The sequence below is a fragment of the Hyperolius riggenbachi genome, chromosome 12 (genome assembly GCF_040937935.1).
Source record: "Hyperolius riggenbachi isolate aHypRig1 chromosome 12, aHypRig1.pri, whole genome shotgun sequence".
In the NCBI taxonomy this organism is placed as follows: domain Eukaryota; kingdom Metazoa; phylum Chordata; class Amphibia; order Anura; family Hyperoliidae; genus Hyperolius; species Hyperolius riggenbachi.
In genome coordinates this window covers 175496955-175515041 of record NC_090657.1, presented here as the reverse complement: position 1 = coordinate 175515041, position 18087 = coordinate 175496955, and the positions used below count along the sequence as shown (strand labels likewise).

Genomic DNA, 18087 nt, shown 5'->3' with positions numbered 1-18087 from the left:
AAATATATTATGACTTTATACAGCTGTATAACTACTTTTGGGCATTTAGAAAACCTGAAACAAATGCATTAAGGGCTCAGCCACACTATGAGCTTTCCTTAGTGCTTGTGATTGATTAGCTTTGAGAGCTTAAAAAAAAAAAAAAAAAAACTACCATTCACCTTCATAAAAAAAAAAAAAAAAATCGCACTAAAAAAAATCGAATCACTGCGATTTTTACCATGATTTTTAATGAAAGTGAATGGGAGCGATTTTTAAAAAGTGCTCAGAAAGTGCTATTCACAAGTACTCAGAAAAGAGCTTAGTGTGTTTGAGCCTTAAAGCGAACCCGAGGTGTGTTTAAAGAATGTTATTTGCATACAGAGGCTGGATCTGCCTATACAGCCCAGCCTCTGTTGCTATCCCAAACCCCACTAAGGTCCCCATGCACTCTGCAATCCCTCATAAATCACAGCCGTGCTGTGAGGCTGTATTTACATCTGTAGTGTCAGTCTCAGCTGCTCCCCCGCCTCCTGCATAGCTCTGGTCCCTGCCCCCGTCCCTTCCCTCCAATCAGCAGGGAGGGAAGGGATGCAGGCGGGGACCAGAGTTCTGCTGGAGGCAGGGAGAGCAGCAGACTGACACTATAGAGATAAACACAGCCAGCTCTGACAAGCTGTTTGCAATCCCTCATAAATCACAACCCTGCTGCTGACAGAGTGCAGGGGGATCTTAGGGGGGGTTTGGGATAGCAACAGAGGCTGGGCTGTATAGGCAGATCCAGCCGCTGTATGCAGATATTCTTCAAACCCACCTCAGGTTCTCTTTAACTCCACAAATAGCTTCTAGTTAACTGAATTTATGACAACTCTTTATACAAATTTAAAGTGATCATCATAACTTCAGGGTCTCCTGATTTAATGTCAAGTGCTTTCAAGAAACAGTCGAGCGATTCCTTGATGTGGCCATTGTCCTTCAGTTCCTTGCCACGTTGAACCAAGATTGAGTAATCCTCAAGGCATAGAGGCTTTGGCTCGGTAAATGCAGCATCTTGAGCTAAAAAGTCAGCCTGTTCATCAGAAGGAAGCTCTTCAGCAGCCTCTTCAGCCTCAGCATGTGAAATGTCTTCCTCACTAGATTCAGTGATACTTTCTTTTAGGTCTATTGCTTCTTCAACAGCAATATGAATAAGAGAGCGTCTCGATGCTGTAGACCTTCGCCTCAAGGAGCTTGCTTCATTTTGCAGACCAAAGAGTTTGTCAGTTAAAGACCGTTCTAACTTTGGTGTTGAAGCACTTATGGCTTTGGCTGAAGGGCTGCTGTAAGGTGAAAAATCTTGCTCAGTTTCATTCATGAGCACAAAGCTCTCGTCTTCACTATCTGAACTAATTCTTGCAACTCTCCTCCTGGCATTATGGATTATCTCCTCATCATCCGTCTCTGCACCAACTGAGTCAACTACTCCATGACTGACCACACTATGATGCTGAAATGAGTTCTCAGTCTGAAGAGGACGTTGTGAATTTGCATCTTCAGTGGCCTGTTCTACTGAACGACCCAAGCCGTATTCTTCAGTGGAATCCTCTAGTAGGAGCATAGGCTCCCTTTCTTGAGCCAATGAGGATTCCATCACACTGTCATTGGGTAAAGATTGTGCCTGAGGAGATGCAAGAGAAGTGGAATCTTCCAATTCCAAATTGAAATCACAAATCACCTGAGAGTCTAACAGAGGTAAACTTGCGGCTTCATTGAAGCTCATGCCTTCCTCTTCCAGATGAAATTGCTCCAGATGGGCTGCGTCACTGGTGGACCGTTCTGTACCATGCAGTCCACTTCTTAAACCAGGATTGGAATGCTGTAAGGGGAGAAGTAAATCCTTCAGTCAGCATTTCCAGAATAATCCGTTTTTAAAATAATCTAAGTTACACAGAATGGAGGAAACCAATCTAAAGAGGGGGGGGGGGGGGGGGGGGGGGAAGAGAAAGAAAGAAGGAGTGTACCACTTCACTGCCTTTTATGTCCTGTCAGCTCTTGTTCTCCACATCCTCATATCTGCCGCCATCTTCACTGCTGTGCCACTGACTTGGAAGTACGGCCCAGTGCACACCGAAACCGCTAGCAGTTTTGGGAGCTGATTTCAGAGCGATACTTGGTATGTTTAGAGAGGTTATCTAAACATACCTAGCGGTTTTGGGTGCATTTTTGTGTAGCAGATTACACATTGTTACAGTAAAAGCTGTTACTGAACAGCTTAACAAAAACACCTGGCAAACCACTCTGAAGTAGCGTTTCAGAGCGGTTTGCGTTTTTCCTATAGTTCACATTGAGGCAGAAACGCTTCTGCAATCCGCAAACGTGCAGCAGGAGGCACGTTTGCAGTTTGCTACAATCCTTAAACCGCCGGTGTGCACCATCTCACTGAGATACATTAGCCAAGCGTATTTACATGCTGATGCGGCCGGATCGCACTTAAAACCCGCTCAAGGTGCACTGGGCCTACCTCTGGGTCAGCGCCATAGCAGCGAGGATGGCAGAAACAAGAATGGCGGTGGAACGGGAGAGCTGAAAGGGTGGAAAAGGCAGTGAAGGGATCAATGGAATACATACTTTCAAACAAGTTATTGCATACGCAAATTAGAGAGGCCCAAGTCCAGGAATCTGGAATAAAACTGAGGATGATTTTTGTACAGGCTCCACAACCCCGATTACAAGTGAAATATTTAATTTACAATTAATTGGCTGTTCGTTCAAGAATGTTTTTATTCCAGCTGGGCGGAATGGAATACCTGAGGGGAACAGACAAGAGGCTCTTCAACATGCCACATGACATTCTTTGTAAGTTTTCATTAATGTCAGTAGCAATTAAATAGATTTCTACAAATGCATTTTTTTTCCTGAGTGGGGTGTAGGCTTGTCTGCTGCCAATCTAGTGAGAAAGATGGGCAAGGAGAGGAGAAAATAAATAAAAACAGATTGAAAAAAAAAAAAATTTAAGATGTTTTAAGTACCAGGGCTGTGGAGTCGGAGTCGGGCAATTTTGGGTGCCTGGAGTCGGGAAAAAATGCACCGACTTCGACTCCTAATGAATTTGTAACTAATTAAAATAGAAGATATGATAAAATGTTCTATTTCTCAGATAATAGTCATTACAAATTTTGTATATATACAGTAATAGCTGTGCTTAGTCCACAAAAATGAAATAAACCAATCAAAATTAGTTACTTGTGCTGCTTCAATAAAGCAGTCCCTGTATTTTTAAAGAGAACCCGAGGTGGGTTTGAAGATTATTATCTGCATACATAGGCTGGATCTGCCTGTACAGCCCAGCCTCTGTTGCTATCCCAAACACCCCTAAGGTCCCCCTGCACTCTGCAATCCCTCATAAATCACAGCCACGCTGCTGACAAACAGCTTGTCAGAGCTGGCTGTGTTTATCTCTATAGTGTCAGTCTGCTGCTCTCCCCACCTCCTTCAGAACTTCAGTCCCCGCCTGCATCCCTTCCCTCCCTGCTGATTGGAGGGAAGGGACTGGGGCAGGCAGGGGAGCAGCTGGCTGAGACTGACACTACAGATGTAAACACAGCCTCACAGCACGGCTGTGATTTATGAGGGATTGCAGAGTGCAGGGGGCCCTTAGTGGAGTTTGGGATAGCAACAGAGGCTGGGCTGTATAGGCAGATCCAGCCTCTGTATGCAGATAACATTCTTTAAACACACCTCGGGTTCTCTTTAAGGTCAGATATACATATCTGATTGTGACTGTATATATGATGTGTACACAGGAATCTCATATATACTAAACATCTATGCTGTAAGAATAAAGCCTGATGTGTAGCTGTGTCACTAATAGAGATGGTCAACGAGATGGAAATAATTCTGCATTGATGCTGATTTATGCAAATGTATGCACTCCCTTTGCTGATGAAATCAAATAATTTGATATGTTAAAATTTGGTTTGGTGACTACAAATTAAAGGGTAACTGAGATAGATGAAAAGTAAAGTTTTATGCATACCTGGGGCTTCCTCCAGCCCCCTTCAGGCTAATCAGTGCCTCGCTGTCCACCACCCGGATCTTCTGCTATGAGTCCTGGTAATTCAGCCAGTCAGCGCTGTCCGGCCGCATGCCGCTCCCACAGCCAGGAACATTCTGCACCTGCGCAATAGTGCTGCACAGGTGTAGTATGCTCCTGGCGGCGGAGTGTGTGCATGCGCACTACGCCCGACTGACTCAAGTACCTGGACTCATAGCAGAAGATCCAGGTGGTGGAGGAGGACAACGAGGGACTGATTATCCTGAAGGCGGCTGGAGGAAGCCCCAGGTATGTATAAAAAACTTTAATTTCATCTGTCTCAGGTTTACTTTGTTACACAGTAGAACTATACTCTACATATGCACTCCCCACAGAGCTGCAGGGAATCCACTGAGAATGCTGTGCACATTGAACACAAAAGGTGTTGTCTGTTTACAATCTCCTCATTCCCCTGCAGAGTACCTGCACATCATTCTTACATGTACCCACACTTACATTGCCTAGGGCCTGATAGATGTTCTTTGTTCCGGTTTGTACCTTTTACAAGTACTCTTACCAAGGACTAGTTTTAGTCTAAAGGGAATAAATATAGTAGTCTACATATCCTCACTTCAGTTGTCTTGTAAAATTCCTAAGCGTTGGCAGTTGAGACGAATTTCATGTTACATACTTTTAATCAACAAAATTGTAATATGCAAATTAGAGGAGTCGGAGTCGAGGAATCCTAAACTGAGGAGTCGGAGTCTGTGGATTTTTGTACTGACTCCACAGCCCTGTTAAGTACACCTGAATGGAGAAAGATAGGGCGAATGCCATATTTCATTTTAAACAATGTCCGTTGCCTGGCAGTCCTACTGATGTTTCTGGTGAGTAGGGTCTAAATCACACACACCTGTAAAGCATGCAGCTAATCTAGTCAGATTTGTCAGACATCTGATCTGAATGCTTGTTCAGGGGTCTATGGTTTAAGGGCTTGTTTCCACTGTTGCGACGCGATTTCGGCCGCATTCCGACGCTTGTAAAAACGCATGCGGATGCGTTTCCGCATGCGTTTTTACCCGCGATTTCGCATGCGATTTCGCATGGCAGGGTGCCATGCGAAATTAACCATGACACTGCCAGGGCTAAATAAAATTGAAAAAGGTGCGAAATCGCGGGTAAAAACGCATGTAACAAACGCATGCGTTTTTACTATTAAATACATTAGCGGCGATTCGCACGGATTCCCGACGCAGGCGTAATCGTTGGCTCTTTTGTGCGTTTTTTTACCGCTGAAAAAAACGCACCTCAACACTACAGTGGAAACAGGCCCATCCACTTGCATTACATGTGCGGATCTGCATGCGTTGGACGCATGCAGATTCGCGATAGTGGGAACGAGCCCTAAAGTATTAGATGATCAGCATGATAGTCAGGCAACATGCATTATTTAATTACCTGCCGACCTCCCCACACCAATGGGCGTGGCGGCAGCCCCAGGACCGCCTAATGCCAATTTGCGTCAGGGGCCAGCTACTGCAGGAGATCACGCGCACATCTGCTTGAGGGGCAGAGCTCAGCCTTCAGATAGCCGCTCAGGAGTCTGTTAGATGGCGTAATCGCGTCTATTTACACAGTAAAGCGCTGCGATCAGCAGCAGCGCTGTACTGGGGACAGCCATGTGACACAGCTGGCCCCCTAGAGCACTAGAGTGCGATCGGCTCTCATAGGCAGAAGCCTATGACAGCAGATCACCAGGTACCCCTAAATAGCTCAGACTCCTCAACTCAGACTCCTTAGTCTAAGTACCAGGGCTGTGGATTTGGTAGAAAAATACTCCAACTCTGAAGTTTATGAAACAAATGAAACCACCGCCTCCAACTTCAGGCACCCATAATTGCTTTGACTCCCCAGCCCTGAGTTTTACACTGGACGTTGTGAATTTGCATCTTCAGTGGCCTGTTCTACTGAACGACCCAAGCCGTATTCTTAGTGGAATCCTCTAGGAGCATAGGCTCCCTTTCTTGAGCCACCAAGGATTCCATCACAAATTCATTGGGTAAAGATTGTGCCTGAGGAGATGCAAGAGAAGTGGAATCTTCCAATTCTAAATTGAAATCACAAATCACCTGAGAGTCTAGCAGAGGTAAACTTGCAGCTTCATTGAAGCTCATGCCTTCCTCTTCCAGATCAAAATGCTCCAGATGGGCTGCGTCACTGGTGGACCCTTCTGTACCATGCAGTCCACTTCTTAAACCAGGATTGGAATGCTGTAAGGGGAGAAGTAAATCCTTCAGTCAGCATTTCCAGAATAATCAGTTTTTAAAATTAATTTAACTTACACAAAATGGAGGGCTGTGGACTCAGTTTATGAAACCGACTCCAGGTACCCAAAATTGCTCTGAGGAGTTGGATATTTGTCTACCAACTCCACAGCCCTGATGTGTACATCTCAAAAAAAAAAAATGAGGCTTCATATGACCCTGTGCAGCGACAGGGTCATATGCACAAGTTTAAGAGACTCTGAAGCCTCACAAAATCTCCCTTTTTACTAACAAATCCTCGTGCGATAGGGTACTAGCTGAAATGCTGCTATCCTGCGGCTAAACGAGTCCTTAGTACTCCAAATCCCCGGGGGAAAAATCCTCGACTTTCTTGGTCGTGGATTTTGCTGCCCGGGAGGCAGGGCTTTTGGCTGTAACCCCGCCTCCTCTCCGCCCCTCTCAGTGAAGGAAGACAAGAGGCGGGGAGAGGCAGCGGTCAGAGCAGATTGAAGCGCCTAGAGGCAGGGTTACAGCCGAAAGCCCTGCCTTATAGGAAGCGATCCCCGGATTTTGCCCCGGGGATTTGGGGTACTAAGAGGACTCGTTTAGCCGCAGGATAGCGGCGTTTCAGTTAGTACCAGATCACACAAGAGGATTTGTAAGTAAAAAGCAGGGCTGTGGAGTCGGAGCAATTTTGGGCACCCGGAGTCGGATGATTTTTGTACAAAATCCACAGCCCTGTTAAATATTAGACTAAGGAGTCGGAGCCGAAGACATTCTGGGTACCCGGAGTCTGAGTTGGAGTCGTGGTTTCATAAACTGAGGAGTCGGAAGATTTTTGTTCCGACTCCACAGCCCTGGTAAAAAGGGAGATTTTGTGAGGCTTCTGAGTCTTTAAGCATACTTAAGCTACACAGTAGTACTATACATATGCACACCCTGCAGTAGGGCTGCAAGATTTTAGGGAAAAATTGAAATTGCGATTTTTCTCTTAGAAATTGCGATCGATTTTTTCCAAAACAACCTTCAGCACTAAATTCACAATGTACAGTAACATTTACAAACATGCACTGACAGAAAATGAAATATCAAACTGAGTGTAGTATGATGTCATTTTCTGTCATGTTTGTAAATGTTACTGCATTCATGCGCAGATTAATTTAATACAGTCCTGCGACAGAGAGATAGGGGGAGAGAGAGTGGGGCAAAGAGAGACACACAGAGGGAGGGAGAGAGAGATAGGGATGGAGGGAGGGAAAGAGAGAGGGGGAGGGAGAGAGAGAGAGACATGGAGGGAGGGAGAGAGAGAGACATGGAGGGAGGGAGAGAGAGATAGGGGAGAGAGAGTGGGGCAGAGAGAGGGAGAGAGATAGGGGGAAGAGAGAGTGGGGCAGAGAGAGGGAGAAGGAGAGGAGAGAGAAAGATGGTGGCCTGGCTACCACAGGGGCCGGTGGACCTGGGCCACTGGCATAGCTGACAGTGGCCGCAATGTTAGTGTGGCTGAGGGTGGTTGTGGCCATGATGCCCTGTGACAGAGAGAGGGAGGGAGAGAGGGGGGGGGGGGCGAGACACAGGGGGCAAGAGAAAGAGAGAGAGGCGCGCGAGAGAGAGAGGCGCGCGAGAGAGAGAGGCGCGCGAGAGAGAGAGGCGCGCGAGAGAGAGAGGCGCGCGAGAGAGAGAGGCGCGCGAGAGAGAGAGGCGCGCGAGAGAGAGAGGCGCGCGAGAGAGAGAGGCGCGAGAGAGAGAGGCGCGAGAGAGAGAGAGGCGCGAGAGAGAGAGAGGCGCGAGAGAGAGAGACGTGAGAGAGGCGCAAGAGAGAGAGGTGCAAGAGAGAGAGAGGCGCGAGAGAGGCGCAAGAGAGAGAGGCGCGAGAGAGAGAGAGGCGCGAGAGAGGCGCAAGAGAGAGAGGCGCGAGACAGAGGGGGAGGCGAGAAAGAGAGGGGCGAGAGAGAGGGGCGAGAGAGAGAGAAAGAGGGGCGAGAGAGAGGGGCGAGAGAGAGAGAAAGAGGGGCGAGAAAGAGGGGCGAGAGAGAGGGGCGAGAGAGAGAAAGAGGGGCGAGAGAGAGAAAGAGGGGCGAGAGAGAGGGGCGAGAGAGAGAGGGGCGAGAGAGAGAGGGGCGAGAGAGAGAGGCGCGAGAGAGAGAGGCGCGAGAGAGAGAGGTGCAAGAGAGAGAGAGGTGCAAGAGAGAGAGAGGTGCAAGAGAGAGAGGAGAGAGAGAGACGCGAGAGAGAGAGGCGCAAGAGAGAGAGGGGGAGGCGAGAGAGGCGCGAGACAGAGAGGGGGAGGCGAGAGAGAGAGGGGCGAGAGAGAGAGGGGCGAGAGAGACGAGAGAGAGAGGGGCGAGAGAGAGAGAGAGAGAGAGAGAGAGAGACAGAGAGGCGCGAGAGAGAGAGAGAGAGAGAGACAGGGGGTGGCGAGAGAGAGAGAGAGAGACAGGGGGTGGCGAGAGAGAGAGAGAGAGAGAGAGAGAGAGAGAGAGAGAGAGAGAGAGAGAGAGAGACAGGGGGAGGCGAGAGAGGCGAGAGAGAGAGACAGGGGGAGGCGAGAGAGAGGCCAGGGGGAGGCGAGAGAGAGACAGGGGGAGGCGAGAGAGAGACAGGGGGAGGCGAGAGAGAGACAGGGGGAGGCGAGAGAGACAGAGAGAGGGGGAGGCGAGAGAGACAGAGAGAGGGGGAGGCGAGAGAGACAGAGAGAGGGGGAGGCGAGAGAGACAGAGGGGGAGGCGAGAGAGACAGAGGGGGAGGCGAGAGAGACAGAGACAGAGGGAGAGTGGGGGGAAGAGACAGAGCAAGACAGAGGGGGGAAAGAGACAGAGGGGGCAGATAACAGAGGGGGAGGCGAGAGACAGAGGGGGGGTGAGAGGGAGGGGGAAGACAGAGTGGCCGGAGCTAGAGGTGGCCGCTGCACAATGCAGGTGGAAGGACTGGCTGGGGGAATCTGTTGGCAGGCTGAGGCCTCTCGCTCCCTGCCCCCATTAGGTCCAGCAGGCTGAGGCACAGCAAAGTTGCTCACCGGTGGCGATGGCAGGCAGAGGACATCCCATTTCGCGCTGGTGGTAAGGGGGCAGCGGCAGGCATCCATTTCGCGCTGGCGAGAAGGGGCAGCTGCAGGTCGTCATTACGTCAAGGCGGGCGGGAGGCAGCATGACTCCAGTCACTTCCGGATTCTGCCTCCGCCCGCACCCGGTGCACACCAGCAGTGCATATTTGTGAATGGTAATGAGCCGGGTAGCGGTCTCGCCCTCCCCCTGCTGCCTGGCTCAGTGACATTCATAAATATGCACTGTATTTTGCCTCGGTGGCTCTTTTTGACGACGACGCGGTAGGCGGGACAAAACCGCAGCTACTGACGATCTGTAGATCGTCTGCACGTGAATTGCGGTTTCGGTTTAAAACTGCAAAACCGTGCAGCCCTACCCTGCAGAGCGGTTGTGAATCCACTAAGAATGTTGTGCACATTGAATGCAGAGGTTTTATTATCTGAAAAACTGGTTCATATTGTGCATGACGAATGTGTAATAGAGGAAGAATCCCCTCATTCTCCTCCATAGTACCTGCACATCACTCTTACATGTACCCAGTTACAATGCCTGGGGCACGATCCATGTTTTTGTTCCTGTCTGTACCCTCTACAAGTACTTAGGACTAGTTCTGATTTATTTTCACAGTAACCGCTTCTCTACAGCAAAATCCTAAGTTAGAATGCATCTCTGGTGTACATAAAAAAAAAGAAAAAAAAAAAAGGTTATGCTAATGCCTAAAAAAGTTAGAGTGTCCCAACACACTAAGAAGATTCACTGGAACCCTGCATCAGCTAGGCTCTGGTGCATACATCTGCCCCCTTACAGAAAACGGCCCTGGTCTTTTCTGTATCAGATCTAGAAAAAGGCAGGTCTTTTTCTGCCAGGGCTACATGCTGGAAAATGGCTGATATTGGGCTCCAGTGAATATTACAAGACAACATACTGGGGCATTCACATTGACGGGGTAAAAAAAAAAAAAAGTCAGCCTCGGGCCAGTAGCTTTTTGTTCCCAAAAGCAGATGCCATATTAATATAGCTTTAACGGACAACTGAAGTGAGAAGAATATGGAGGCTTCCATTTATTCCCTTTTAAAAGCAGTGCCAGTTGCATGGCAGCCCTGCTCATCTATGTGGCTGCAGTAGTGTATACATAACACCAGAAACAAGCATGCAGCCAATATGGTCAGATCGGACAATGTCAGAAACACCTGCAATTGATCAATGTGCGCCTGGGACACATCAGCTGGGTGCACATGACGACAGGAAGAGAGCGCCAGCGCAGAGCCCGAACTAGCGTACTGCGTAAGGGTCAAAGGGCGCCCTCACAGATTGATTACAATGCCGCCGCCACCGGAGGAATTACTAGGAACGGATGGGGACGCAGCCACAAGGGAGGTGCGGTAAGAGACCACACACCTCCCCATACACAAAGTGTACCCCCAGCTAGGTCTCAATTTCGGAGTAGGTCTTATATTTCAAGCACGCTTGAAATATAAGGGAGGCCTTACTTTCGGGGTAGGTCTATCTTTAAGGGAAACACGGTATGCAAACTAGAATTGCCAACTGAGTAGTTTTGTACCAACTCCACAGCCCTATATTTTACAGCATGTGGTAAATAAATTCTCCCTCAGTTCAGCAATAGAAAACGTTGAATATTGGCACTTTTTTCTGAATTTACATTATAGACTAATGACGAATTGTACCACCTGGGGAGAAACATAAGCTGCCTATACAGTGAGATGTGGTTAGTATTAAGAAAAGTTGCCATATTGGGCACTTTGAAAAAAAAAAAAGTGTTTGGGTTGCAGTTTCGGAATGGTATCGAAAAGGTTCTCCATTACAATTGAAGATAATGCCATGATATGGTTTCGGATTTGAAATGGTATGCACTAAAGAAAAATTGTACCATCCAGTGAACACTGATCACCTGCACTTGAGATTTATATCTTGCGAAGTGTTGAGGGGGCTACATATCAGAAGCCGGCAGCAAAATTAGGGAACAAACAAATACAAGCGGTGGCGATCAGACCCCACCAACAGAGAACTCTGTCGGTGGGGAGAATCACTTGTGTGCTGTGCAGCCCTGCAGCTTGGCCTTAAAGTGATACTTCCCTCCCTGGGGCTTCCCTCAGACCCCTGCAGCTGTCCGGTGCCCTCGCAGCATCGCTCCGATCCTCCTGTCCACGCCAGCGGCTGCTTCCGGTTTCAGCGACAGCCGCCGACAGGCTGGGAACGCGAGTGATTATTCACGTTCCCAGCCAGAATAGCGCCCTCTATGATATTGCGGCAAGAAGGCCGCAATTACAGCATAGAGGGTGCTATTGTGGCTGGGAATGCGAAGAACCACTCGCGTTCCCAGCCTGTCGCCGAAACCGGAAGAAGCCGCCGGCGGGGACAGGAGGATCAGAGCGATGCTGCAAGGGCACCGGACAGCTGCAGGGGGCTGAGGGAAGCCCCCCAGGTGAGTAAAACTTGACTTAAGTATCACTTTAAAGCTGCAGTGGTCAATTTCACAGAAAATGGCCTGGTCTTTGGGGGGGGGGGGGGGGGGGGTTTAGCAAGTGCTGCTATAAAATAGCGTATACCCTGTACTTTGAATTGCTTTAACTTAAAAAAACTTACCAATAAAGACAAATCATCCTTTAAACCAAGGGCAGGAAAAGCTTCTACGGTTCTGAAACTGTTCTCAGGTTCAACCTTGAATGGAGCTGGAGGCAAAACTTCCTCATCAGAATCGATTGTGATCAAGCTGGTCATGTGACAATTTCTCTCATTTGCAGTTGTGTTTGTTGTAAGCTGTGGGGCGTTTTCTTCTGCAGGGTCATCACTTACTACACTCGCCTGACCATTTATTTCATTTGACAAGTCTCTTTTGACTGAATCAAGAGATGGTTCTTCAATAATCATACTGTTCATCTGACAGCTCACAGAGGAAAGGTCTTCTGTTAAATCTACAAGTTCAGGAGGCACCTGTGGTTTTGCACTAGGAAGACTCCGTGCTTCAGGCTTTTCAGGAGCAACATTTTGTCGTAGCCAAGCACCTTCAGATGCGCTACTTACATGCTCCATTAGCTGTTGATTCATCTGAGACTCCATTTGTACAAGTTCATGAGCCTTCTGTACCCGATTGTTGATGTAATATTCTTCATCCTCATCTCTACACTCCTCATCTTGGGAAGAACACTCCTGGGTATAGAGGAGGTCATGGTCAGACATGCCAAAAATGTTCAGCGAGTGTAAAAAAGCTATATGCTCATCCAGACCAGCATCGGTTTTCCTTTGTGAAGAGTGCATATTTTGGAGCTGAATTTGGGTTGTAGAGGTCTGGGTATCTTCCAAACTAAATAGCTCTTTCAACTCTTGCTTTGAAAAGTAACGGAAGGGATTTTTCTTGTCGCCAGTTGTTTGCCTTATTAGAGAGTCTTTAAAGATCTGCCGCCTGTATATTTTCTCTTCTACTGTGCCACATGTTATAAGCCGATAAATTACCACGTTGGCTTGTTGTCCAATTCTGTATGCTCTGTCAACAGCTTGAGAATCAGTAGCTGGATTCCAGCTGGGGTCAAAGATGACAACACGATTAGCTGCAGTCAGGGTTAACCCAACCCCTCCAACCTGGGTGGTTAACAAAAGAACAGAATAGTTAGCACTACTCTGAAACATTTGTATCCTTTTTTCCCGGTCTAGAAGGGTAACTGTTCCGTCAATGCGCATAATCTTAAAACGTCTGTTCTCCAAAATTCGAGCTATCATGTCAAGCATTTTTCTTGACCGGGAAAAGACTAGGGTTTTGTGGCCTTCATCTCTGAGTTTATGAAGCAGCTCAAGAAGAAGCTCAAGTTTCCCAGACTCTTTAATAAGGATTTCATCAGAGAGGTGATCAAATTTTGAAACGGATGAAAGATCACTTTTTTGCATCTCATCAGCCTCTAATGCCAGGTAAGACTCAGTACTTGTCACCTCATCTCCTTCCAACCCAAGCTGAACACATGCTCTAGCCGACAAGAGTCTGGGATGGTCGCACAAGGTTTTCAAAATAGTCAGGTGCGCTAGAGGAGACTTTGTGGTCGTTAGCAACTCTTTAATTTCATCCAGAGATATAAATTTTTTGTATATCTCTTCTTGAACTGGTGATAGATACACCCACAGTATGAAGTCATTTTTTCGGGTAAGAGAGGGCATGGTGAGCGTTTTAGAATCCACCTCAGAGACCATCTTCCCTTTTGATGAGGTTTTGTTCTGTACGTCTTGTTTTGTTCTCCTTAGGAAATAGGGTTGTATAATTTTCATCAAGTTCTCGGAAATCTTTAGCCCAAGTGCTTTTTCACCTGGTGTTGCGTCTCTCTCTCTAGCCCTTGTAATTGGATTTTCATACTCCATTTTAAAGGTCTTTGCAGTACCAAGCAGTGTTCCTTGGCAGGCAAAGTCATACAAAGCCCACATCTCTCTTAGGTTGTTTTGGACTGGTGTGCCGGTGAGCAGGACACGATTTTTGGCAGGAATAGCAGCACAGGCTTTTGCAGTTTTTGTTGTTGAAACTTTAATTTTATGAGCCTCGTCCAAAATAATATAATCCCAGACAAACTCTGCACCATTATAGGAAGACACTTGCTGCCAGTTATTTAGCATCATCTGGTATGTAGATATAATTATGCCACCTCTCCTCTGTATTTTCTGTAGATCTTTGGTTCGCTCTCTCTCACTTGTTCCATGAAATTTATTGACCATCATGCCTGGTGTCCACTTTTGGAGCTCCCTCTCCCAAATGCTTATTAGTGTTGTTGGCATAATTAAAAGCACAGTTTTGATTAGTTCAGCATCAAACATACCAGAGAGGAAGGAAATGACCTGGATGGTTTTACCAAGCCCCATGTCATCAGCCAAAATGCCTCCCCTTTTCCCATCTCTGTACAGACTGTACAAAAAGGCCACACCTTCCTTTTGATGCTCGTACAATTTATCAAACATCTCTTTGTACAACATCAGTCCACTGCCCAGAACCTCTACAAATTCATCATCATCAGCATCGTCATCCTGTTCAATATTTAACCGCTGTAGGGCAGTTTCAAGTTTTAAAATTCGACCTTTAAGCTTTTCACTTGGTTGTATTGTGTCGGCTCTTTGAAAATAATCAATCGATTTCAAGAGATTGCCAGCCTTTGCCTCTTCCTTGCCTTTCCGCACACAACTAAAAAAAAATAAAAAAATAAAAATACAATTACTATAGGCATACAAAACAAGCTTCACGATACATCATTAAACCAGATTAGCAAATAGTCCGTACAATTTCATAGAAATGCCTTGTACACTAGATGGGAGCCGCCTCTGCTGAGACTCTATACGGCGTACAACAGCCACTGATCCCCTCTATGAGTCAGCAAGAGATCAGCCTGGCAAATTGCAGGCTGAAGACATTGTTGCTCTACTCACCCTGCCAACTGTCTTGCCATTGTACCTCTTCCCTATCAGCAGAACACTTAGCGTAGGCTCTAGAGAAACAGCTGTACAGCATTGGGCACCAAACTATTCCTCAAGCTGGCGTCTATAAGGGAGAAGTTGCATGTCTACTTTTAAAATATGCCCAGTAGAACATGTACAAGCACTTCCCTGTCGAGACATTCTTTAACATGGCCAGTAGCAGTCAGAAGATGGTCCTGGGCCATGAAACGCATGTCCAACCTTCCCACAAAGTACAGTAGCTCCTGATGCCCCGCTCTAACCTTAACTACTTTACTACTGAAAGGTTTTTCCCCTAATGGACCAAAGTAATTTTAAAATGTCAGTGTGCCTGCTATTCATTTGCCAATAACTCACTACTTATCACCTCTAAATGATCTATACTTTTCTTCACCACAAATTAGACTCTTTGGGTGGTGCTTCTTGCTACAAATTATTTTATTTGCCTTTTAACAGAAATTATAGTTAAAAAGTAAAAAAACGAAAAAACGACATTTACATTTCTCCCAGTTAATACAACATTGAAATCATGTTCCTAGCAAAATGCATGACTATTTGTAAGGTTTATTTCTATTTTACAGTTTTTAGTTCTCATTGTACTCTACTACAAAGCTCAATTTGCAAAAGTAAAAAAACCAAAAAAACAACAACCCACAAGCAATGTCTATGTAAGAAGCTGTGAGTCTGAGATGGGTTGGCACCACCAAAATGTATAATAGCCCTTAAAGAGAACCCGAGGTGGGATTTAATGTTAGTGGGGCACAGAGGCTGGTTGCGCACACTAACACCAGCCTGTGTTGCCCCATGGTGTGCCTCCAGGACCCCCCTGCGCGCTGCTATACCTCCCGCAGTGCTAGCGACACAGCGTGTCGCCAGCACAATGTTTACCTATGCCTGTCTGTTAGCGCCGCTCCCCCACCTCCTCCGTATCGGCGCTACCCGCCCGCATCCCTTCCCTCCCGCTGAAGTGGTTGAAGGTTTTTCATTTTCTAAAACTCAATGAGTGAATTTGAAACATTGGTAGATCTCCTGGCCTCAGCGAATTTTAAAGCCAATGGGTACCAATGTAAAAATAAAAAAAAAAAGTCAGATACTCACCTAAGGAGAGGGAAGGCTCGGTCCTAATGTGCCTTCCCTCTCCCGGTGCCCTCGGTGCTGCGCTGGCTCCCCCGTTCGCGTCCGCCGCAGGGACTTTGGAGGTCTTCGGGAGCACTCGGGCTTCCGAAGACGGGCCGCTCCATACTACACACGCGCGATTGCGTCATAGAGGATGCTCGCGCATGCGTACTATGGAGCGGCCCCGTCCTCGGGAGCCCGAGTGCTCCCGAAGGCTTCCGAAACATCCCTTCGGCAGCGGAAGTGGCAGTATTTGTTCAAACTGGTCGAATACTGATACGGGGGATCCTGCGCGGGACTGGGCGAGGAGAGGGAAGGCTCATTAGGACTGAGCCTTCCCTCTCCTTAGGTGAGTATGTGACTTTATTTTTAAATGGACAAACATTCACTTTAAAGTAGCTCACGAGCCGAAAAAGTGTGGGCACCCCTGCTATAGAGCATACAAGTAAAAAAGGCACTAAAATAGGGCGCAGGGGATTGCCGCAAGTAAAACCTCACTACACTTAACATTCTACTACTGCATTTGATAGTAAAATAGCAATTGCTAGCAGCTTTTATTATTTATAAAGTGCCAACATGTTCTGTGGTGCTATACACAGCAAAAAACAAAAAAATGGGGTACATAATACACCAATATACAAAATACAGAAGAGGCACTTTTTTTTACAGAAAGTGCTCCTGCACCCTTATTTCCCTTTTTCACCTATAGAGCATTCATCCTACAGTCCCTTCATTCTAGTGCTGTGTCTCCAGTTAGCAGTCACCAACCATATACATTATAAAATATCTGTTATATATAACCATATATTTTACTTTGGCAGGGGACAAAGGATCAATAGCCTTTTCATTGTTAATTGCAGTGCAACATACAGCTTGGCCACTAGGTGTCACCTGCTTAAAATGCAGAAGCATTCCTAGCAAAGTGGTGTTTTTCCTACACTACAAATTTTCGTTCAATAACCAGTGCTGTAACACTTATGCTGGGATTACGCGGTACGTTTTTCGTCAAGAATCGTTCCGATAGATCCCTTTGATGACAAAATTCCGACATGTTCGACATTCCATTCAATTCATTTCCGCTCGATTTCTTATAAAAGTCAATGGAAAAAGATAAAACGAGTGGAAGACAATCAAGCAGAAAATCGTATGGCTAATAGATCGCGTGCCTAATTGAACGCGAAAAACGTACCGTGTAATCCCAGCATTAGATTGGGGAATAAGAATGTTTTCAAAAACCCAATCAATCTAACCAAGGCTGTGGATTTTGGGTACCTGGAGTCTTTTTTTGTACCAACTCCACATCCCTGTTTGACTAAGGAGTCAGAGTCAAGGAGTCAAAGGGATTTTGGGTACCTGGAGTCAGGAGGTTTGTTGGATGATTTTTGTACCAACTCCACAGCCCTGGATCGATTGACTGGAATCAGGGCAGAACAGGCATGGGAGCCACTCATAGAAGGCAGAAGACTGATAGCTATGCCCCTGGGACTTTAGATGAAGTTGAAATACTGCCTTGGCACAGATAACTAGTTAAACTCTAACCACAAGTTTTAAATCTCACTTCCTATATTCCCCAAAGCAAAAAGCCTGTACCTATCCAGTGCTCACATTAGTTCATACCTTGCCAAAACAAAAACACAAAAAGCAGATGCAGAATACCAAACTACATAGATTATAGAGGCCACCAGCACCTGCTATATAAAAGCACAAGTTGGGCACCAGCATTTGGATGTAAAAACATATTCAGAACATGGCTAGAATACAGCCAAACATCTTTGCCTAAATTAGAAACGTGGGCACTATTCTTGCATGGGCTCTGTGGCCACTAATAGACGCTAAGCTTCCAAACTGAAGCTCATCTCCAGGGAGAATGTTTCTAGCAGACTTGTAACTTGCTGTTGTCCAACCCCCTCAACCTACTTGGTGGGATCCCCAAACCTAGCACTTACATCATGCCAGGGCTACCATCTGATTTCTCATCGCCTTGATAATGTGGATATTACAGCCACAGAACTTCCGCAAGTAAATCAAGCAAGGTCCCCACTAAAACATTTTACTAATGCAATGCTGTGTGTGATCCCACTTGAGGCATGTGATAAACCCATAGCATTACATAAGAGCTTTACAAATCACAAGTGCTTAGAAAAGTGCTGCCAATGGGTTCCAAGCCTAAAGGCGGCCACACCATACAAGTAAAAGATAAAAATTTACAACAATTGGATAATTATGTTAGTTTGCC

The 18087-nt window shown here is 46.6% G+C and overlaps 1 protein-coding gene across 2 annotated transcripts in view; it reads right to left on the bottom strand.

Annotated features, from left to right (window-relative positions):
- Positions 1-622: 622 nt before the first annotated feature.
- ERCC6L (ERCC excision repair 6 like, spindle assembly checkpoint helicase) overlaps positions 623-18087 on the bottom strand; it is a 29379-nt gene continuing 11914 nt past the window's right edge. Inside the window, exons 2-4 of one of the 2 annotated variants that reach the window (XM_068264336.1) lie at positions 11901-14466; positions 6121-6261; positions 623-1834 (exon numbers count right to left, since the gene is read on the bottom strand). In XM_068264336.1, the coding sequence (XP_068120437.1) occupies positions 839-1834; positions 6121-6261; positions 11901-14466 (3703 nt within the window). In that variant the 3' untranslated portion in view covers positions 623-838. The remainder of the gene's footprint in view (positions 1835-6120; positions 6262-11900; positions 14467-18087) is intronic. The other variant, XM_068264338.1, reaches the window with a different exon arrangement.